Source organism: Symphalangus syndactylus, chromosome 2 (assembly GCF_028878055.3).
Source record: "Symphalangus syndactylus isolate Jambi chromosome 2, NHGRI_mSymSyn1-v2.1_pri, whole genome shotgun sequence".
In the NCBI taxonomy this organism is placed as follows: Eukaryota; Metazoa; Chordata; class Mammalia; order Primates; family Hylobatidae; genus Symphalangus; species Symphalangus syndactylus.
This window is the reverse complement of record NC_072424.2, coordinates 114,262,591-114,285,690: the sequence shown is the minus strand read 5'-3', so window position 1 is coordinate 114,285,690 and position 23,100 is coordinate 114,262,591. Positions and strand designations below refer to the sequence as shown.

At 39.7% G+C, this 23,100-nt stretch overlaps 1 protein-coding gene across 12 annotated transcripts in view; it reads left to right on the top strand.

Moving 5' to 3' along the window:
• The window catches only part of MAP7 (microtubule associated protein 7), a 221,941-nt gene that overhangs the window by 114,143 nt on the left and 84,698 nt on the right, over window positions 1-23,100 (top strand). For all 12 annotated transcript variants that reach the window (XM_063622358.1, XM_063622360.1, XM_063622349.1 and 9 more), the window contains exon 2: window positions 22,656-22,751. In XM_063622358.1, the coding sequence (XP_063478428.1) occupies window positions 22,656-22,751 (96 nt within the window). The remainder of the gene's footprint in view (window positions 1-22,655; window positions 22,752-23,100) is intronic.

Below are 23,100 nucleotides of genomic sequence, written 5' to 3'. Positions count from 1 at the left end.
GCTGGCTTCCTAAAATGTGTTAGGGAGGATTCCCTCTTTTTCTATCGATTGGAATAGTTTCAGAAGGAATGGTACCAGTTCCTCCTTGTACCTCTGGTAGAATTCGGCTGTGAATCCATCAGGTCCTGGACTCTTTTTGGTTGGTAAGCTATTGATTATTGCCACAATTTCAGAACCTGTTATCGGTCTATTCAGAGATTTAACTTCTTCCTGGTTTAGTCTTGGGAGGGTGTATTTGTCGAGGAATTTATCCATTTCTTCTAGATTTTCTAGTTTATTTGCATAGAGGTGTTTGTAGTATTCTCTGATGGTAGATTGTATTTCTGTGGGATCGGTGGTGATATCCCCTTTTTCGTTTTTTATTGCATCTATTTGATTCTTCTCTCTTTTCTTCTTTATTAGTCTTGCTAGCGGTCCATCAATTTTGTTGATCTTTTCAAAAAACCAGCTCCTGGATTCATTAATTTTTTGAAGGGTTTTTTGTGTCTCTATTTCCTTCAGTTCTGCTCTGATTTTAGTTATTTCTAGCCTTCTGCTAGCTTTTGAATGTGTTTGCTCTTGCTTTTCTAGTTCTTTTAATTGTGATGTTAGGGTGTCAATTTTGGATCTTTCCTGCTTTCTCTTGTGGGCATTTAGTGCTATAAATTTCCCTCTACACACTGCTTTGAACGTGTCCCAGAGATTCTGGTATGTTGTGTCTTTGTTCTCGTTGGTTTCAAAGAACATCTTTATTTCTGCCTTCATTTCATTATGTACCCAATAGTCATTCAGGAGCAGGTTGTTCAGTTTCCATGTAGTTGAGCGGTTTTGAGTGAGTTTCTTAATCCTGAGTTCTAGTTTGATTGCACTGTGGTCTGAGAGACAGTTTGTTATAATCTCTGTTCTTTTACATTTGCTGAGGAGAGCTTTACTTCCAACTATGTGGTCAATTTTGGAATAGGTGTGGTGTGGTGCTGAAAAAAATGTATATTCTGTTGATTTGGGGTGGAGAGTTCTGTAGATGTCTATTAGGTCCACTTTATGTAGAGCTGAGTTCAATTCCTGGATATCCTTGTTAACTTTCTGTCTCGTTGATCTGTCTAATGCTGACAGTGGGGTGTTAAAATCTCCCATTATTATTGTGTGGGAGTTTAAGTCCCTTTGTAGGTCACTGAGGACTTGCTTTATGAATCTGGGTGCTCCTGTGTTGGGTGCATATATATTTAGGATAGTTAGCTCTTCTTGTTGAATTGATCCCTTTACCATTATGTAATGGCCTTCTTTGTCTCTTTTGATCTTTGTTGGTTTAAAGTCTATTTTATCAGAGACTAGGATTGCAACCCCTGCCTTTTTTTGTTTTCCAGTTGCTTGATAGATCTTCCTCCATCCCTTTATTTTGAGTCTATGTGTGTCTCTGCACGTGAGAGGGGTTTCCTGAATACAGCACACTGATGGGTCCTGACTCCTTATCCAGTTTGCCAGTCTGTGTCTTTTGACTGGAGCATTTAGCCCATTTACATTTAACGTGAATATTGTTATGTGTGAATCTGATCCTGTCATTATGATGTTAGTTGGTTATTTTGCTCGTTAGTTGCTATAGTTTCTTCCTAGCCTCAATGGTCTTTACAATTTGGCATGTTTTTGCAGGGGCTGGTACCGGTTGTTCCTTTCCATGTTTAGTGCTTCCTTCAGGAGCTCTTTTAGGGCAGGCCTGGTGGTGACAAAATCACTCAGCGTTTGCTTGTCTGTAAAGTATTTTATTTCTCCTTCACTTATGAAGCTTAGTTTGGCGGGATAGGAAATTCTGGGTTGAAAATTCTTTTCTTTGAGAATGTTGAATATCGGCCCCCACTCTCTTCTGGCTTGTAGAGTTTCTGCTGAGAGATCAGCTGTTAGTCTGATGGGCTTCCCTTTGTGGGTAACCCGACCTTTCTCTCTGGCTGCCCTTAACATTTTTTCCTTCATTTCAACTTTGGTGAATCTGACAATTATGTGTCTTGGAGTTGCCCTTCTCGAGGAGTATCTTTGTGGCGTTCTCTGTATTTCCTGAATCTGAATGCTGGCCTGCCTTGCTAGATTGGGGAAGTTCTCCTGGATAATATCTTGCAGAGTGTTTTCCAACTTGGTTCCATTCTCCCCATCATTTTCAGGTACACCAATCAGACGTAGGTTTTGTCTTTTCACATAGTCCCAAATTTCTTGGAGGCTTTGTTCATTTCTTTTTATTCTTTTTTCTCTAAACTTCCCTTCTCTCTTCATTTCATTCATTTCATCTTCCATCAGCGATACCCTTTCTTCCAGTTGATCGCTTCTGCTACTGAGGCTTCTGCAATCTTCGCGTAGTTCTCGAAACTTGGCTTTCAGCTCCATCATCTCCTTGAAGCCCTTCTCTCCATTGGTTATTCTAGTTATCCATTCTTCTAATTTTTTTTCAAAGTTTTTAACTTCTTTGCTATTGTTTTGAATTTCCTCTCGTAGCTCAGAGTAGTTTGATCGTCTGAAGCCTTCTTCTCTCAACTCATCAAAGTCATCCTCCATCCAGCTTTGTTCCGTTGCTGGTGAGGAACTGCGTTCCTTTGGAGGAGGAGAGGTGCTCTGCTTTTTAGAGTTTCCAGTTTTTGTGCTCTGTTTTTTCCCCATCTTTGTGGTTTTATCTACTTTTTGTCTTTGATGATGGTGATGTACAGATGGGTTTTTGGTGTGGATGTCCTTTCTGTTTGTTAGTTTTCCTTCTACCAGACAGGACCCTCAGCTGCAGGTCTGTTGGAGTTTACTAGAGGTCCACTCCAGACCCTGTTTGGCTGGGTGTCAGCAGCGGTGGCTGCAGAGCAGTGGATTTTCGTGAGACCACAAATTCAGCTGTCTGATAGTTCCTCTGAAAGTTTTGTCTCAGAGGAGTACCCGGTTGAATGAGGTGTCAGTCTGTCCCTACTGGGGGGGGTGCCTCCCAGTTAGGCTGCTCAGGGGTGAGGGACCCACTTTAGGAGGCAGTCTGTCCGTTCTCAGATCTCCAGCTGCCTGCTGGGAGAACCACTACTCTCTTCAAAGCTGTCAGTCAGACAGGGACATTTAAGTCTGTGGAGGTTCTTGCTGAGTTTTTGTTTGTCTGTGCCCTGCCCCCAGAGGTGGAGCCTACAGAGGCAGGCAGGCCTCCTTGAGCTGTGGTGGGCTCCACCCAGTTCGAGCTTCCTGGCTGCTTTGTTTACCTAAGCAAGCCTGGGCAATGGCGGGCACCCCTCCCCCAGCCTCGCTGCCGCCTTGCAGCGTGATCTCAGACTGCTGTGCTAGCAATCAGCGAGACTCCGTGGGCATAGGACCCTCCGAGCCAGGTGCGGGACACAATCTCCTAGTGTGCCGTTTTCCAGGCCCGTTGGAAAAGCGCAGTATTAGGATGGGACTGACCCGATATTCCAGGTGCCGTCTGTTTCCCCTTTCTTTGACTAGGAAAGGGAACTCCCTGACCCCTTGCGCTTCCCGAGTGAGGCAATGCCTTGCCCTGCTTTGGCTCACGCACAGTGCGCTTCACCGACTGTCCTGCACCCACTGTTAGGCACTCCCTAGTGAGATGAAACCGGTACCTCAAGCAGAATTGCAGAAATCACCCATCTTCTGTGTCGCTGGGGCTGGGAGCTGGAGACCGGAGCTGTTCCTATTCGGCCATCTTGGCTCCACCTCTCAACCAAAAATTTTATTTTTAAGATAAAATAATTTCATCCTAATACTGGGCTCTCCGGCATTTGAGAGTATTATGTCCTTGGACCTCCATCCTCTGCTCACTGTCATAATTCTTAGATCTTAATTCTTATTAAAGTTTTATTCTCATCTTCTAAAATTACAAAGCAGTAAACATGTAATTAAAAAATGTATAGTTTCCTCCTTGCAACAAGTGAGAAAAAAATCTTATTTTAACAAAAAGCATTTTTAAGTGAGTAAAGATGCAATTTTTCATTTACAAAAGAAGTTAATAGGTTTTCCAGTTGGGTTTATAAAAAGCTGATGCATATCCTGTTCTTTTTCCCTATGACTGATGGCATAAGTTCTGCTTTTGTTTATGATGCCCTCTCCTTGGCACGGAGTGCCCCCCACCCACATATTACTCACTCTTTAAAACCAGCTCAGATGTCTCCTATTCCAGGAAGCCTCCCTTACCTGTCTCTGTTCCCGTAGAGATCTCTATCACAGTACTTACTACATTACGTTTTAATTATGTATTTTTATATGTGCCTGCCTTGGAAGACTTTAACCTCAGTATGATTATCTTTGTATTATTAATGTCTGGAACAGTGACTGCTCATTAAATATTGTGCTGAGTGATTATATTCATAGTCACCCGGCTCACACCTCCCACCCGTTTGTCATTGTACTTGTCTGTGATCATGCTACAGAATTCTGTTGTGGGTGAACTCACCCAGCAGCACAGATATGGTGCTTTGGCCTTAAAGCTCCTGCTCTAGCCAACCAAGCTAACCTGCCCAGCTTTGGCCAGCAGCTCATTGTAATAAACTGAGCTCAGATGGAACCCAGCACTATTAAACTAGCCATCAGCCTAAGACTACCTTTCAAAGAAGGAGCGAGACCAGGCCTGAAGCGGGCCCCTGAGCCAGCCACTCCCTGTGTAAGTCTGTACTTCAGCTTCTCGCTCTCTTTTCACTGAAGTTTTATTGCTGTCTCACCAAGATTTCCTTTCTTCCAGGCCCTTACTCTTAAAGGAAAAAAAAAAAAGTTGCTTATGTTTGCTTAATTATTAACATAATACTGGCCTAATTCTGAACTAGGAGATCTCAAACTCTTTATGACAGCCCAGTGAATAAAGTGATTAAGTGGAAAGCAAAATGTAGAGGGTCAGAAAGTGCATTTCAGTTTGTAAGATGAAAAAAGGGGGAAGGGTGGTAGAACTGACTCATGTGACTGCAATTCCTAGAATATAGGAGCAGTGTGGCGTTATTCATCTAAGAGCGTCCTAGAGATTTTATACATCATGCACACATTTTTAGGTATTGTCTTAGACCGTTTATGCTGCTAATAACAAAAACCTGAGACTAGATAATATAAATAACATAACTTTATTTTCTTGAGTTCTGGGGTCTGAGAAGTTCAAGGTCAAGGTGCTGGCCTTCAGCGTCTGGTGAGGGCCTTCTTACTGCATCCTCATATAGTAAAAGGGGCAAAAAGGACAAGAGGACCCCATGCTGTGTCATGTGCAGAAAACATGGACAAAAAAAGGGCTTAGCTAGTACCCTTGAGCCCTTTTTATAAGGGTATTAATCCCAGCCTCATGACTTAATCACCTGAAGGCCCCACCTCTTAGCACTATCACATTGGGTTATAGGTTGGCAGATACATACATTCAAATTTTTGGTGGATACATACATTCAAACCATATTTTGGTTTGATACATACATTCAAACCATTTTGGCAGATACATACGTTCCAACCATAGCAGGTATTAACCTATCAATAGTGCAGTTGAACATAAAATGAAGATCTCACTTCAATAAAACACAAATTAATATGATTAAAAACAGTTGCACATTGTAACTTTCTGAACACCTATATTCTGTAGCCTGAATTTTGGCAGAGAAAGTGGTTGACACATTTGTATCTACTATCAAATTACCATGGTAATTGTTTATTGTTCTCTCTTCACTTTATACCTTTTAATTAAGCTGGGGGTTGGGGGGAAGGGGGGTGAGAAAGAAAAAGAAGAAAAATACAGTTTTTGTCACAAGTGGATTTTGTAACATTTTCCCGAAGGTCTTGGTTCTAGAAATTCTGTAGTCTTGGAGACCTGTCAGTTTTTCTTTATAACTAACTGTGACTGTATTGTGTATTCATCAATATTATGAAATAGTAAAACTCACTGTGACTGTATGCATGCTTGCCCACGCGTGGCTGAACTTTTACAAAGCAGTGAGAGAAGTTCTCCTAGGGTCAGGACAGGTCATCATGGGCACAAGGCCTCTCGTTACTTTCTCTCATCAGAAAAAAACAAGTGAGAGAAGAAAAATGCACCTACACTCAGGTTCCTGAACCCGATCTCGGTTCTTCTCCAGATAGCCCAGCAAGTGAGTTTGTCTAATCCCTTTTCTTCAGGAGTGAGCATGATGAATGAAAACCAAGCAAATTCTGGAGTCGAACCAGGTTAGATTCAGACCCTTTCTGACCACTTCTAATTTCTGCCTCTGTGTTTTCAGTGCTAAATGTGGATGCTAATTGCCTGCTTTGCAAGGTGTCTATAGGAATTAGATGTGATTATGTAAAGCTTCTAGCACAATGCCTATTATGATAAATGGTTCTCACAGTTGCTGATGCTGCTGTTACTATGTTTTTTCTCTTGAGTAGTTCTGTCTTATTTTCCTTTGAAAGCTGGAGCTGTCTGTGCTTCTCCTATTTTATAGTATCAGTTAAGGGTTTTCAGTGGCATTTTGGTGTGGTGGAGTTATTTCTTTTACTCAGGGAGCTTTTCTTAGGGAGTTAATCTGATACTATATTAGAGAGAGTAGACTCTCTGTAGACCTTCCTGGACAAGGTTGAATGAGTATTTGGATGTAGCACATACATGGACACTTCTAGTTAGAATATGAAGCATGAATTTAGGTAGTCATAAAGGTTTACAATAATCTAAAACCAGTTACAAAGATTTATAACCAACATTTTGAACATTGAATAGTATTAGGATAGTTTTTCTGGCTTTTAAAATCAGCCTAAGCTTTTTGGTAAAGTCAAGTTTTGTAAAATGGGTGAAGATTTTTTTTTTCCTAGTGAAATAAGAATTGGCAAACTTTTAAAGCTGGTTTACAATAATTTCCAGATGAATAGAAACTAAAATGTATTGTCAGCTGATGTTTCATTGTAGGCTCCTATGAAATGACTGTGAATTCTGTCTATATCCCTAAAAATTTAGATGAAACTGTCATTCTTATACGTAATCTTAGCTAAGTGACCTCAGATTGATGTATATCAGATCAATATTGGTATTTTTATAACCCCAGCATAGATGGTGCCTGTATTGATTATTGTAAGTAGCAGGGTGCTTTGGGGAGCTGCTGATGGAACTGGTGTTAGCTGTACCCTAACACCAGTTACCAGGGAAAGAATTATGCAACACAGTGATAAGTCAGCTAACTAAATTCATAGCAACAAATGTATTTGGCTTCTAGGCATCTCTTTGAAGTGGGCCAAGGGCTTGGGGATGGAGGTAGGAAACCTGCATTGGTTCCTGCCAGGGCTTCTGCCAACTCTGATGGGAGAGCCTCCTGGGCTGGCTGAGATAGAATTGTTTCTTTAGCCCCTTCACTGGATACAAAATAAAGGAGTGAAGCTAACGGGTGGAAGAACACTTCCTGGCCACCTTCATGCCTGCTTCAAAGCCAAGGTCAGGGGGCTGTTATACCAGGGAGTGCTGAGAAGGGCAGAAAGCTGAAACTGCTCCTTCCTCTGATACAAGAGGCAATGAAAAACTGGTGAAGGTGGCCGATGATGCCCGCAGGGGAAGACAGCACTGACTCCTGCTTTGTGGACTCTGCACAGATGCTATATTAGAACTCAAACTGCTAGTGACTCTCACATTTGTATCATTTTTAATGTGGTCACATTAATTTGACCATTCTGCAGGCCAGTGTTCATGTATTACTTTAGTGTGATTTTTCTTATGATCAAAATCTTCTAAAATCAATTTGGTGAGCTATAGAAAGAGAAGGTAAATTTTCCTTGTGTGAAATACAACTCTCAGTAATAAGACTGCTATTAGCTATTCTTTGAATCTTTCCTGTTTTCAGAGATGGCTTTGAGGTTTAATAAATACTTGTCCACAGTGATTTCAGATGATTTTTAAGAACTCATCTTTTAGGATGGATGTGGTAGCTCACACCTGTAATCCCAGTGCTTTGGGAGGCCAAGGTGGGTGGATGGCTTGAAGTCAGGAGTTCAAGACCAGACTGGGCAACAAAGCGAGACTCTATCTCTACAAAAAATAAAAATATCAGCTGGATATTTTGGCATGCGCCTGTAGTCCCAGCTACTTGGGAGGCTGAGACAGAAGGATCACTTGAGCCCAGGAGTTGGAGGCTGCAGTGAGCTATGATCACACCACTGCACTCCAGCCTGGGTAACAGAGTGAGACCCTGTCTTTAAAAAAAAAAAAAAAATCATCTTTTAGAATATTTAAAAAATAGAATGTTTTTCAGTCATAAGTAGTTACCTTATTTTTGCTGACAAATATTTGTTACAAAGTCAAGTTTAGCCTGCCAGAAAATCTTACCTAAAGAAAATTGAATAGTTTATCCAAAAGTGTTAATTGAGGAACACAGGTCTGATTATTTCTAAGACATTTTAAAAATCTAAATGGTTAACCACACATATTAAATGAACTTCCTTTCCCAACTAGCTCTAAAATATAATTACCTATGACCCTTTCTTTATGCCTCTTTGCCATACTCTTATAGTGCTTGTTTTTTAAAATAATAATTCTCAATAATAAATGGGTTATGTTCCGGAAGTTCATATATGAATTAGGTGTTTGAAAGCTGGGACACATTTGCACATTATAAAAATATTTCATGTGTAACTGATAACCCACAAAAGCCTATTTAACCTATTAGATAGTAATGTTATTATAAAATCCCTATGAAAAACATGTGTATAGTTACTCACCCAATTTGTATTAAACATCTATTCTACTTTAATGGTATAATGATGTACCTTCAAATTGCTCAGATTCTAGTATTTCTAAAGCAGGTTTTCTCGCTTCCTCAAATTTTTCTCCCTACCCTGTCCTCACCCAACTATAATTTTTCTCCTTCTTTCATCTACTTGGAAACCAAACTCAGTATCAAAACCTCTCCCTACCTTACTATTTACAGAAAGCACACACCCTTTTGAAATTTTTCTAAGGTTTTTCCACTTCTGTAAAATAAAGGACATAGGATAACAGAAAAAGTGTCATGAAGTTTAGGGCATATGCATCATTTGTAAACTAAAAAGAAAACACATTGCCATGTCACTTACTTAGAATACTCCTAATGCATCTAGGAAAGGTGGCAGTTTGAGGGGGCACTCAAAGACTGAAATGAGATCTATTCACATTTGGTTAGAAAGCTCAGGCAGTTCTTTAGACATCTTCCTTTCCAATAATGATTCCCCTACAATTCTGGAAACAGGACTGGTTATCTAGGAGCAGGTGTTTGGATAAAGAAGAGGGTGGGGAGATAGGCCAGGCCTGTGACAGCCCTTTGCCCCCTGGGACACAAGGAGAGTAGCTGGGTTCCTCCCAGCCTCCACTTAGTAATTGTTGGCTTCTTTTTTCCTTCTTCTAGGAGAAGGTATCCATATAGTTTACCCATTCAATCTCTCTCAACCTCCTTCTGGCTTCTCCTACTATTGTAGGGACCAACCCCCAAGTGGATGTTGTAAAGTATGAAATGGTCACATAAAATGCATTCTAAAAGTATTTAGAAGAAAAGAGTGTATTTGTCAGCTTAGTGTTAGGTGAGCTCTTCGTGACCCCCAAAGGGCCTGTAGCTTAGGCAGATTTAGAATTTGTAATAGGATTCTCTTGTTTGAAATGGATGTGGCATACTTTAAATGAAAATACTTACTGGACAGCAAGCATGTGAATTGCAGTCTGTGGACTCTGCAGCTATGAATGCTCCTTGATGGGCCACTCAGTCAGCCTTTCCTTCCGACCTGCTACTGTTTGCCAGGTTGTGTCGCCTGCCACATAGCACACTTTGTGCCTTTGAGAGTTGGCAGAGCTTGTAAAACCACTCTTTTGTTTTGGTGTTTTTCAGATTGGGATCCTTTCTATTAGTTTGTTTTGTTTTTGTTTTGTTACTACATTTAGATATTCAGTAGGTTCCAAAATTTGAGATCCCTTATTTGGGGACATATTGACGTGGCAAATTAGAGATTGAACAGCTCAAAAAAAAAATTCCTTGTCTAGTAGAAAGATGATTTAAAAAAGTAAAAGGAACATGTTTTAAGTCTCCATTTTCTTTCCTACATGAGGCCAGAGGAATGCTTTGTGATTTAAATCCCTTTTTCCTGGCCTGATATTGAGTCTCTGCTTGTTACGCTAAGCATACCAAAGCCCTTGCTTGGTCCTATTTCTTTGTTCTCCAGGATGATAGCCTTAATTACTTAATAGATTCAATTATATTTTCAGACCACAAATTACCTGTGAAAGTCACTAGAAGTTTGAGTTCTTTTTTTTTGAGATGGAGTCTTGCTCTGTTGCCCAGGCTAGAGTGCAGTGGTGCGATCTCGTCTCACTGCATCCTCCCCCTCCCGGGTTCAAGCGGTTCTCCTGCCTCAGCCTCCCGAGTAGCTGGGTTTACAGGCGCCCACCACCACGCCTGGCTAATCTTTGTAGTTTTTATTAGAGACGGGGTTTCACCTTGTTGGCCAGGCTGGTCTCGAACTCCTGAGCTCAAGTGATACACTCACCCTGCCGCCCCAAAGTGCTGTGGTTACAGGCGTGAGCCACCGTGCCCAGCCAGTTTGTATAGCATCTGTGCAGAGTTCACAAGGTGGGAGTCAGTGTCGTCTGTCCATGCAGACATCATCAGCCGCCTTCACCAGTTTTTCATTGTCTCTTGTATCAGAGAAGGAGCGGCTTCAGCTTTCAGCTCTTCTCAGGTACTCCCTGGCACAACAGCTTCCTGATTCTGACTTTGAAGTGGGCATGGAGTTGGCCAGGAAGTGTTCTTCCACCCTTTTGCTCCACTACTTTATTGCCTATCCAGAGAAGATGCTAGAGAAGGAATACAATTTCAGCAGCCCACGATGCTGTCCCATCAGAGTTGGCAGAAGCTGGGGCCTGGAACCCATGCAGATTAGGCTTGCAAAACTAAGAAGGGTAGGAATGGTAAATGTATCCATATGGAACAAACCTTGCTTTTAAGCTTCTGATTCAATCCAAATAGTGTGGCTTCTTGAAGGTTTCGTTCCTACTTTTGTTCACTGTTATGCTATGTACCAGGAAAGCAAAGGCTCCTTGGAGTTTTCCTTGTGATTATTTCCTTGAAGGTGGCTGACTTTTCCAGTTGAGTTCAGACTGGCAGAAGCAGAGAGTGCAAGAGAGTAAGTTACCAACTCTGGGAGCAAGGGATCAGGTGTAGATGCTGACAGAAGAAGGTAAATAATACTCAATCAGGACTGTGGTCTCATACATCAGTGAAGATTTAATAGCGTACTTATGAGAAGATCAGTCTAGAATATCTAATTCCTGTAGCCACATACTGAAAATGATGAAATTAGTTGCAGTTAAAGAACTTGAAAAGTAGACTAAAATAGATTACTAAATGAGAAAAGAAAGGGGCAGAAGAGTAAATTGTTCTGAATAAATGGAAAGCAAATATATATATTTATACATAGATTTTTTTTCAGAAAGGAAGAGGGAAAGGCTTTTACCTTTCACTTTATAGCTTTTTGTACTTTTTTGAATTTCCTAACCATGTAATAGACATTTCTTTCTTAAAGCCAAGCACAGTGGCTCACACTTGTAATCTCAGCCACTGAGGAGGCTGAGGTGGGAGGATTACTTGAGGCCAGAAGTTTGAGACCAGCCTGAGCAACATAGTGAGACCTTATCTCTTAAATAAATAAATAAAAACACTTCCTTTCTAAGATAAAAAGAATAAATGGGCTATCTGGGTCATAGAATTATGGGCCTTTTTGATGTTATTTTCATATTCTTTCTGTAGTATAGAAAAGCTAATAAATAAAAGTAAAATTAGGCTAAATCAGTAGATAAATTTACTTTCCTTTTATAAGCAAATGTGCAGTTGATACCTATCTAGTATTAAAGGTTTATTTGTAGAACAGTTGAGAGAGAAGATAATTTAACCGTCTGTAACCAACCTGTGAGTTGCACTTCATATAGGACCTTAGAATACTAAATATTTGAGAAGAATTGTGGCTCAGGAATTATCAGGAGCTATTTGAGGTTAGCGGGTTTGATCAGGGAACCTTTCACATTCTTTTTAGAATTCCACTGGCTTCTAAGGTGTTTGAATTCCTATGGAACTGATTTCTATTACAAATGTTATTAAAACTCGATGTGGCATCTCTCACTCATTTTTTCTCCTGATACTGCTCCTCTCACTATTTTCAAATCTAAAGCTGCTCTGCTTTAATATAATGAACCAGGACCTGATTCACTTTCTGACTTTTGGAACAGATTAGACTACATAGGATTCATGATGGATCAAATAAAAGAGTTACTGAATAAGAAATAAGACATTTGGAAGGCTAAGATGCATGGACTTTATTCTGTAGCCAGTAGGATCTCTGTATCAGTTTAGGGATTTTTTTTTTAATTTATGAGTACAGAATTTCTTAATGATTTTAACAAATTGGGGATTTTCTTTTCTCTAACCTATCGGGAACATAGAAGTGAAGAGTTGCTGATACTAGACCAGCAACTTAAAGATGTCAGGGCCTGAGTCTCTATTGTTCCTTCAGCCTTTCCCTCCTGATAGCCTCCTGGTTTCCAGATAGATGCTCTGCCTTAAGCATCACATCGACATTCAAAGCAGGAAGAAAAGGAGAGGTGAAGAGCAAACAAGTTTACACACCAGAGTCTGCTGTGCCTTAAGGATCATTCCCACAAACCACACCTAACCACTTCAGTCTTCAAAGTTTTGACCAGATCTGTGTCCAGTGGCCAATCAGGGTTCTGTTAGAAATGAAGCATCAAGGCCGGGCTCAGTGGCTCACGCCTGTAATCCCATCACTCTGGGAGTCCGAGGTGCGAGGATCACCTGGGGTGAGGAGTTCAAGACCAGCCTTACCAAGATGGTGAAACCCCGTCCCTACTAAAAATTCAAAAATTAGCCAGGCATGGTGGCACGCACCTGTAGTCCCAGCTACTCGGGAGGCTAAGGTGGGAGAATCGCTTGAACCCAGGAGGCAGAGGTTGCAGTGAATCAAGATCGCACCACTGCACTGCAGCCTGGGTGACATAGCAAGACTCCATCTCAAAAAATAAATAAATAAATAAATAAAGCATTAAAGAGTTGATATTTATTGGGTAACCAGCATGGAATGGAATGATATAGCCCCTTCCCTATGCAAACTTGCGGTATGCATTTCCAAGAGAGAAATATTACATCAAGTATTCCCCATTGTGTTTTGGTTTTGTTTTATTTTAATGTGGAACACATTTTTTTGTTTTGCCTCTCATGGGACTCAGTATTTAGAAATTTTGGAAGCATACATTCTGAAAACGATACAAGATAGAATGAAATCAAATGCTAAATAGCATGGGACAGATTGCATTGGAGTGCAGTAAAAGTCAGAGAAAGAAATGTGATGGTGGTAGGAATAGCTTAAAAAGATTTCATGGGAAAGGGACTTGAGTTGGACTATGATGGATTGAGTTGGACTATAAATGGATTGAATTCTACATGTTACTACATGGTATATACATATCATTATACATTTATGAAAACCAGTAGAAAGTGCATCATCAAGCATGGCCCCTCATGTGAACTATGGACTTTGGGTGATGATGGCGTGTCAGTGTCAGCTCATCAGTGGTCACCAGTGGACCACTCTGGTGTGGGATGTTGATGGTGGGATAGGCAGGGGGGGCAGAGCTGCAATAGCATATGAAACTCTGTACTTTCTGCTCAGTTGTGCTGTAAGCCTAAAACTGCTCTAAGAAAGAAAAAGAGATTAGATGTAAATAGTTGCTAAGATGGTGAGGCTGGTGTTCTAGTGAGGGAAAAAAAGAACACAGTCACAGATACAGAAATGACTGCAGCACAGGACAGCATGGGGAGAATGCATTGGCCCATAATTTTAGACAACCTTTAAGTTAAATGTTCAGTGGTTACTTGAGTTGGAATAAACGTTCAGAACCTACCATATCATTCCTATTAAATTTTAGGAAGTTTACATAAGAAATTTAAAATATTTTAATATTTTCTACAGAGGAGAGATGATTAATTTTTTATATTCGACAGCAGTGTATATGTGTATTTATTTCACTGATTAAACTCAGTTGACTAATACTCATAGGATTAAAATTACATGCAAACTTATTTATAAAACTGATATTTAAAACTGAGTCCCCTGTTTAGAACTCTTTTTAGGTATTGTACATTTTCTACTTAGATAACTGTACTTTGTAAGTATGAAAGCTTTTCTATTTCATGGCCAATAGTAATCATTTTGTAAAATACTGGCATTAGCCATTTTAGTTTTCCTTAAAGTAAATCATTATCCTATTAAAGTAAAAACACCCTCTTTTCAGTTCATTGTTTTAATTAAGCAAAGTATAATAAAGTTGAGTTCAATTATTTTTCTTTTCCACATTATTTAAATAGTTTTCTTCTAATTACACATTGATTTTAATTGAATTGGGTCGAATTTGATAAACTGTTTCCAGCTGTTAAAATATAGATGGGTAACTACAATCTCTGATTTACCATTTCTCCGTGTGACTGGAAAACTTTAGTATGGTTAGACTTTGCCCTCCCTTTTGTGTACTTTGCCCTGTACTTTGCTTTGTCGTAAACATTATTCACGTGTGGGGCAGGGATAATGCTTGTAGAGTAGCTAGCTAGCATTGTGACTGGTGGTAAGTCACCAACGGAGATGAAAAGGCTTGCCTTTTAATCTGATTTATATTAATGCAAGGGGAAAATACATCATTTTCTCTTCTATTTTTAGTGTTGCCATCTGGCTGAAGGAAGGTTTTTGTTTTATTTATTTGCTTATTTTTTAGATAAAAGCCTTTTTGGTTGAATTTAAAGTGTGTAATGTTTATTCCTGTCAGCGCAATGTGTCAGAAAGCATTTGTGATGTGAATCGAGGAGCTGCTTTTAGTGGTAAACGAAAGAGCTTAATGGGCGATTCCCCCCAGTTCCCACAAGATACATGGAACATGTGCTTTTCTGAAATATCCTTTTCCTCATGTTTAGCTAGTGTGGATAATTCTTTGGCTACGTAACAAACAGATTATCAAAATAAATTTATTAACTTGGGAAAGAGTTGGGGTTTACAAATTTCCCAAAGTTGAGATCCTTGTCTGATGTTATCAGCAGAGGCTGTAATGTTCACATGCTTTCTTTCCTCCATGCAGTATAAGCAATAACAGCTTGAGTGTCCCTTATCTGAAGTGTTTGGAAATGGAAGGGTTTCAGATTTCAGGTTTTTGGATTAGTGATGCTCGACCTGTATTCTGTTGTGTTTGCAGAGTGTCACTCTAATTCCTGAGATTTTCACTGTAGGTGAGACTGGGCGCTCCTTTCTATGAAGTGGGGTCAAAACATCCATTTGATTTTGAGTCTTGCCTAATATAATGTTGAAATCATCCTAGAATAACATGAGATATTTTTTCTCTTCTGATGTGAAGTGTTTAGCACACTACCCAGCACATATGTGACACTGAACAAATGCTTGATGAAGGATGCAAGAGAGGAATGGATGTGTGCCTTGTGGAACACTGTGGCAAAAGTCCAGAAATAAAAAGTATTAATTATAAAGCGATTAGTAAAAAGAAAAAGAATACATTTTCTTATTTTTTGATGACTGCTAAGAGAAAGGGTAACAAAAAGAGTTGTCAGATCAAGGTCACGTCTACTTCACGTCAGAAGAGAAAAAATATCTCATGTTATTCTGGAGATTATAAGGCTGAAGGGCATGGCCCCTGCCCTGAGGTTGCTCTGGTCAAGTGGAAAATTATCATAGATCTGCACCTGGCCAGATGTCAACGACTGAATGCCGATGTTCCATTTATTTGGAGACTGTTTGTTTAAGCTCAGAATATGATGACTATGACTAGACATCAGCTCCTTGGAGGAAAATGGCCCAGTCCTATCCCTTAGGAATATTTTGGTAACCTATTTTGATAGAATTATCTTTTGCTGTTATATACATGATCTTTCCTATCACATGTTAGGTTTTTTATTTCAGAAAAAGTTGATTGTGTCACTATTTTATTTATTTATTTATTTATTTATTTATTTATTTATTTATTTATTTATTTTTTGAGATAGAGTCTTGCTCTGTCACCCAGCGTGGAGTGCAATGGTGCGATCTCGGATCACTGCAATCTCCACTTCCCAGGTTCAAGCGATTCTCCTGCCTCAGCCTCCCGAGTAGCTGGGATTAATTACAGGTGTGCACCACCACGCCTGGCTAATTTTTGTATACTTAGTAGGGACGAGGTTTCACCATGTTGACCAGGCTGATCTCAAACTCCTGACCTCAGGTGATCTGCCCACCTCAGCCTCCCAAAGTGCTGGGATTGCAGGTGTGAGCCACCACGCCCAGTCTATGTCAGTATTTTTTATCATCTCATGTATAGACCTTGACAGTTCAATCCAACTGCTTCGACTTCTCTTTGCAAGTGGTTCAATATAAATTATTAACGAAGACCTACATGTCTCTGTTCCATTCTTCATGTCTTAGTGCAGTTATAGAAATAAGGAGGGATACCTGTGGAAGATTCTGTCCGTATGTGTCATATGACTATACACCATGTTGGACTGTATTTATAAAGTCAATGTCTTTTGTTGGGTTTGTACTATCTCTTTATTGAACAAATTTATTTCCTTTTGGTTTAATATCATTTTCTATCATGGTCATACATCTTAAGGTTTTTTCCATTATGATGAGATGGAGATATCAGAAAGTGACTTTCAGTCATTGTTATTGCTGAATGAGCTACTCCAAATTGTAAAGCCTCCACACTCTTACTATGCTCTAATGAAGTCTAGCTTGGCCACCAAATCCTAACTTTGTGTTCTGTATAGATGTGTGAAATGCAAGAAAAAGAAGATCTTAACTGAATTGTTTCTGTCGCAGAATAGGGAGAGTGCTGTGTATAACTCAAATATGTATCATTATCAGATGGTCCTCTTTAGTTTTTTTATGTTTTGTCAACAAGAATTGAGCAATAGAGTGAATAAATGGTTCATTGTTGTTATTTCTGTTTCAAAATGTCAGTCAGATTAAGTGTGGCTAGATGTTGCACCATACCATGAAATGGGTTTGTTCTGGTGTGTATAGAAGAGCAAATGAGACTCTGCACTATTTTTGACATTGACAGTTACTTAAATTGCCATGACACAATACCTGTAGGCATGCCCCGTGAAGCAGCTGCTTCCCCATTAAGTGAGGGTCTACAAAAGATTAATAACACCAATCAGTTTCCCATATTTTATCTTCTTCACTGTCTGCAAAATGACCTTCAAAAATATGCCCTACCTATTTCCCAACAGGCCCATTTCCTTATCTGGCCTGCCGGCCACTCATCCTCCCAGGAGTTTGTGGCTGGAGTCCCATTTCCGGTGGAAGGTCCCTATATGGTGCTATGTGAGCTGTCCTTGGCTTCTTCTAGGGTGACCACACTGACTCTTCTCTTCTCCTACTTCTTGTTTCTTCAGGGACAGACATAAGTTTCACCATATTCATGTCACTTTTTACCATGTAATGGTCAAATAGTTATCTCTTGGTACGTGATATGGGTAAGTGGAAGAACCTGACTAGTTACTAAATTCTATAGAAGGCAGAGTTCTTAGGATGTCTGTTTTTGTCTGATTTTCTTTTATTGTTTTCTATAAGATGAGATCCTTTTTAAAATCATTTCCAGTAGGCTTGTTAGACTTCACTTTTCATTTACACAGAATCCATTGAAGCTAAAGTAGTTCACAGCTGGAAGTTCCGTGTGATATGTACTTCAGTGACTTTCCATTGCCTTCACGAAAAAGTCCACACTCTCAGAATTCAAAGAGACATTGACCTTAGCCAGTTTCTCTTGTCATATTTTCAACTGCCTCCCTTCCTAACCCTGCTGTTCTGACCAGACAGTCCTGATTGTCTCTCCTGTCTCTTTGCCTTGGTAGTTTTGCTCATGCTCCACCCCAGTGAGGGAACTTCTCCACATTACTCTTCACTTATCTGGGTGCTTTCTGGTCTGCAAGCTCTTTGCCCAGGGACTGCTGTCCCTTGTGGCTCCTTCTCCCACTCTGAATACCTGTAACACTATCTATATCATTTATTTGATTATTAAACCTCTGTGGGTTTATGGATTTTTTAGAAAATTGAATCAGTCTATTGCAATTTCATGTATGTGCACACTGTCTCTCCTCCAAAGGATGATAAGCATCTTGAAAGCAGATACTATGTCATATGACTTTTGTATTCTCACTGTGTAGCACAGTGTCTGGCCCATGGAGGTATTTGTAAATGTTGAAAAAATTACTTAATTCCTTAAAATTACTTAACATTTCTGAGCCTGGTGGTTCTGTTGATAGTGACAAAGAGACTGACATTAGGGGGTTGGCTTTTTTTGTGAGGACATTCAAGTGATAGCAGAAATACATGAGCAGATATTCCCTAGAGGTTGAAGATGGGAACTTTGTTGAGAGCACATATTTATAAATGCACACTCGACAGTGACTGACGTACAGATAGTATTTCAGGCCATACTGGGAGATGATTTTTGAAGAGAGGAGATAGTATTGGAGGAATCGGAAGCTCCAGAATACAGTGTAACCTAGAAACATAGGACAAGAAAAGGAAAAAGAAGTGGTGGAAGGAGATACATTATACCCCTAATAATATTACTTCCAGCATTGAGCTCAAGGTGTCCCATGGAGTAGTGTACTGTTTGAATAAATGCAAGTAGGAAGAAAACTGAGGTAGTGTGGGAAATGAAATCCAGGTTTGTCTTATGGTAACTCCCATAAGCTTTGATCATTGCTACCCAACTTCACTTAAAATTATGAGGAATTTAAACTGAGGAGAAATTCTCTATTATGTGGAATAATCAGGAAAGTCATTAGGAGTGATGCTGTTGCTTTATTTCCTTCTTGTTCTAATGCAAATTTTATAAAATCACGTTGGATAAAATACTTCATACCTATGATTCGAGTGTTACAATACTCCTGGCAGGTATGTTTGAATAAATAAATTTAAGGAATAAATATATATAAATATATACAAAATAATAAGGACAGCTGTCTCAGGCCTGATATGGTAACTCTTTTCTATACAGATTTATTTAAACTATTAGATTGAAACATAAAAAGTTGTTAAAGTTTAACCATTTTTTACTACATAAAAGACTATTTCATGTGGTTCAACCTCTAGTTCTGTGTTCTAGGTCACTCCCCCAAAGCTGTGTCCTCACAAGTCTATGTCCACAAAGGGGCTGTATGCCCACAAAGTCCAGTTGAAGACTGTAGCAGAGAAGCATGTATGCAGTAGTTCCTCCTTATCCATGATTTCGTTTTTTGAGGTTTCAGTTACGGTCAGTTGTAGTCCAAAAATATTAAATGGAAAACTTGAGAAATAAACAACTCATACATTTTATGCTGTTCTGAGTAGTGTGATGAAATCTTGTGCCCTCCCGCTCTGTCCAGCCTGAGATGTGAATCATTCCTTTGTCCAGTGGATCCACACTGTAGTCACTACCCACCTGTCAGTCACATAGGAGCTGTCTCAGTAGATCCAAAAAACATAGCATATATATGGTCCGGTACTACCCACAAATTCAGGCATACATGGGGGGTCTTGGGAACCTAGTAGTCCCCCATGGATAAGGGACTATACAGAGTTGGGAACCGAGTTTAAGCTTTTGCTGTTTCACAGCCCACGTTCCAGATTTTATTAAAAATAGTGACTGAAATACATTATCCTTGTGGATGTCAAGTCCCCATATTATTCAGTGAGATTTAAACTCAGGATGGTGCAAAGGTTATAGTCAGACATGTCTCAGAGCAAGTGTTTTGACTAAATTGACAGGTCATTTGTTGGACCAGTTATTTTGAGCAGTTCAGAGAAGCCTATATTGGACCATACAGCCAGAAGTAGAAACAAAGCCGTGAGAATGCCAAGGCCTTTGTGGGAAGACGTTGGAAGGAATCAGTGAGTGGTAGAGGATGTGGATTGCACAGGCACATTGCAGCACTTACTGGAGCTACAGAATTTTCACTAGATGAAGGCTCCAAATGTCTGATGCCTCTATATTTTGTTTTAGAGTATGTCTGAAAGAGAGTCCCAGACCACCAGGGTGCTTGTCTGTATCCTTCCTCTTGTCTTTACCTCAACACTCACATGTGACACTAATGGAATACAGCTTTCAAGCTAGCAGGATAATCAATAAAGATTTCATAAGGCTAGCAAAGACTTACTGAGCATCATAGTATATGGCTTAATTTTCTTTTTGTTTTAAATGAAAGAAGAGAGATTCAAATGAATAATACTGGAAAGTCACCTGAGTCATTTTAATTTTTTTTTTCATGAGAACTTTTATAAGGGTATATACAATCCTGTCTTCTAGTTAATGAGGATTTTCAGGTTTTTAAATTTTGGAAATCAGAAAATGAATAAATTCCTGTTGTCATTGTGTTCTAAGTAGTGAAATCCCCTGCACTTTGTTTAAAAAAAAACAAAAAACTCCCAGCTGGGTGTGGTGGCTCACGCCTGTAATCCTAGCACTTTGGGAGGCCAAGGCAGGCGGATCACCTGAGGTTGGGAGTTCGAGACCAGCCTGACAAACATGGAGAAACCCCGTCTCTATTAAAAATACAAAAAAATTAGCCAGGCTTGGTGGCGCATGCCTGTAATCCCAGCTACTTGGGAGATGAGGCAGAAGAATTGCTTGAACCCAGGAGGCGGGGGTTGCCGGTGAGCCGAGATCACACCGTTGCACTCCAGCCTGGGCAACAAGAGCGAAACTCTGTCTCAAAAAAAAAAAAAAAAAAAAAAAACTGCCTGTTTTATTTTTCCCATTGTTACTGAGGGTTTTTTTTTTAAGGCTCAGATTTACTTAATATAATGGAAGGAATCAAATCTTAGAAAACTATCATCTCCCTCAAACCCTCAATAAGAAAGACTACCTCTTCCCAAACCAGGCCATACCCTAAAAATCATATCAGTAAGTTCTTCCTACCTGAGAGCCCCAGGAGGTATAACTGTGGCTGAGCTGAAAACCTCTGGAACCAGTGGCTGACCCAGACCTTCCTGCCACTTTAGTCACTTGCCCCCAGGATCCCGTCACCAAGTTAACATAGGTTTGCTTTCTCTCAAATCCCTGAGGAACTAGAAGCCCAGTTTCCTGAAGAGAGCTAAAAATACTTCCTACCATTTATTGTGCCTTGCTGTGGGCCAGGCAGTGAACTACCTTTCTGTACGTTATCTCGTTTAATTTTTACAGCTCTGAAAGTAGATATTTTCCCCCTTTACAGATGGGGAAATTAAGACTTAGAGATGTTAAGCGACATGCTGAGGATTCAGCTGGTAAATGGCAGAACCAGGTTTGCTGACTCCAAAACACACTCAAACCTGCGTGGGTGCTATGAGGATGGGATGCCCAGGACTCCACGGAAAACCATAGAAGCTGGGAGAAAGGGCCTTGAATACTTGTTAAACACCTTCTATGTGCCAAGTCTTACGGTAGATTTTTAACATGTATCTTCTCAGTTAATCTTTCAACAGTTCTGTGAGTTAGGCGGTATTATTACCCCATGTGACCTACTTAGAGAGGCCAAATAACTTTCTGGCCACCCAACTGGTTATGTACCAAGTCTCACTTTTGAACCCAGGTCTGTCTGTGTCTTTTGCTGTTACAGTGTTCACCAAAGAAATTTTTGAAGAAATACAGACTCTTGAACCGTAGAAGTAGAAAAAGACTGATCTGAAAGCGGAGAGATGGCCTGAAAACTTTAGAAATACATCCAACCTAACAGGAATTAGCAATATATAATCTTAGACCAAACAGCCTGACAATTTTCAAAAATTATTTTTATTTTACGAAATTTAACCTATTGTTACCAATCCAAATGGCTTACTGGAAAATAAAATAACATAAAATAAAATTAACCTATCAATTTTATATGAGCATAGAAAAATTTTAAGATGGATTTTATATTTGTGTCATGGTAACTATGACTCAGAAGGTCTTCTGGGATGGAAATGAATTCCCAACATCCAGACGATAATGAAGTGGGCAGATAGGCCTCTGATGTTCACCTAGAATGGATCCAATAAAAGTTAGATGTAGATAAGTTAGAGTTCAAGTAACCAGAACTCCTGTTTAATTGATTTTTTTATTTGAATTTCAGCATAATAAAGCAAACTACAGCCTCCCTCCAGCACCCCACCCCCAAAAGCGTTTATTAGGGCTTATTCAGAAAAGTGACTTGTACTGAACATACATTGAAGTCTTTTCAATCTCCATGGTCTGCTGTTACATAATATTCAGTTAGGGTTGATGTTTGTTGTCAGGACCTGGGGCTACTGCAGAGACTCAATAACCCCAAAGAAAGATTAAATGATGTTGAATATACCAAAGCAAGAAAGAAATTAATCCATTTGAAATACATTCTAAGCCAATGGTGCTTTGTAAGAACTCAGATCCAAGACTTTAGACTCCAGTCGTGCTTTCACATGGTTGCTTTATGTGTAAACTGGTGCAGCCGTTGGAAAGGCCATTCATGGCCCCTTGAACATGCCACTTCTATAAGATGGGTCACTCAAGCTGAGGTCGATTTTTTATGTGTCCTTCCTACTCCTTGAGGGCACGGGTTGTAACTACTTCATCTTTTCATTTCCTTAATCTAGCCTAAGAACCTGGTACACAGGTTAACAGTAAATGTCGAATACGTAAATGTTTCTGAAGAAATTTTAAGAAACTTTTCTCTTTTGCCTCATTTCTGTAGCACCCGACAGCTATAAAGTGCAAGATAAGAAAAATGCCTCCAACCGCCCTGCCTCTGCAATTTCAGGACAAAATAACCACTCAGGAAATAAACCAGGTATGATGCATTGCATTAACTGTGGGAAAATAAAGGTTATCTTTTATGCCCTAAAGGCATGCTGATGATTATAAAGGTTTAATTTGTTTAAATTCTAGTTTTCAGAAAACTAGAATTTAGGAGAGCTTGGTTTCAGTCCTGCCACAAAACACACACTCCTACTGGCTTGTATGATATTAAGTCAGAGAACCTCTCAAAGCCAAGCCTTGGTTTTCTCTCTTTAAAATGTAGATTCAAAGACACGACCTGCTTACCTCTCAGAGTCATTTTGACAATCAATGAGATGGTGTATGTGGATGCACTCATTTAATGTCAAGCAGTTTAAAGGGGTAATAATTTTACTATTCTG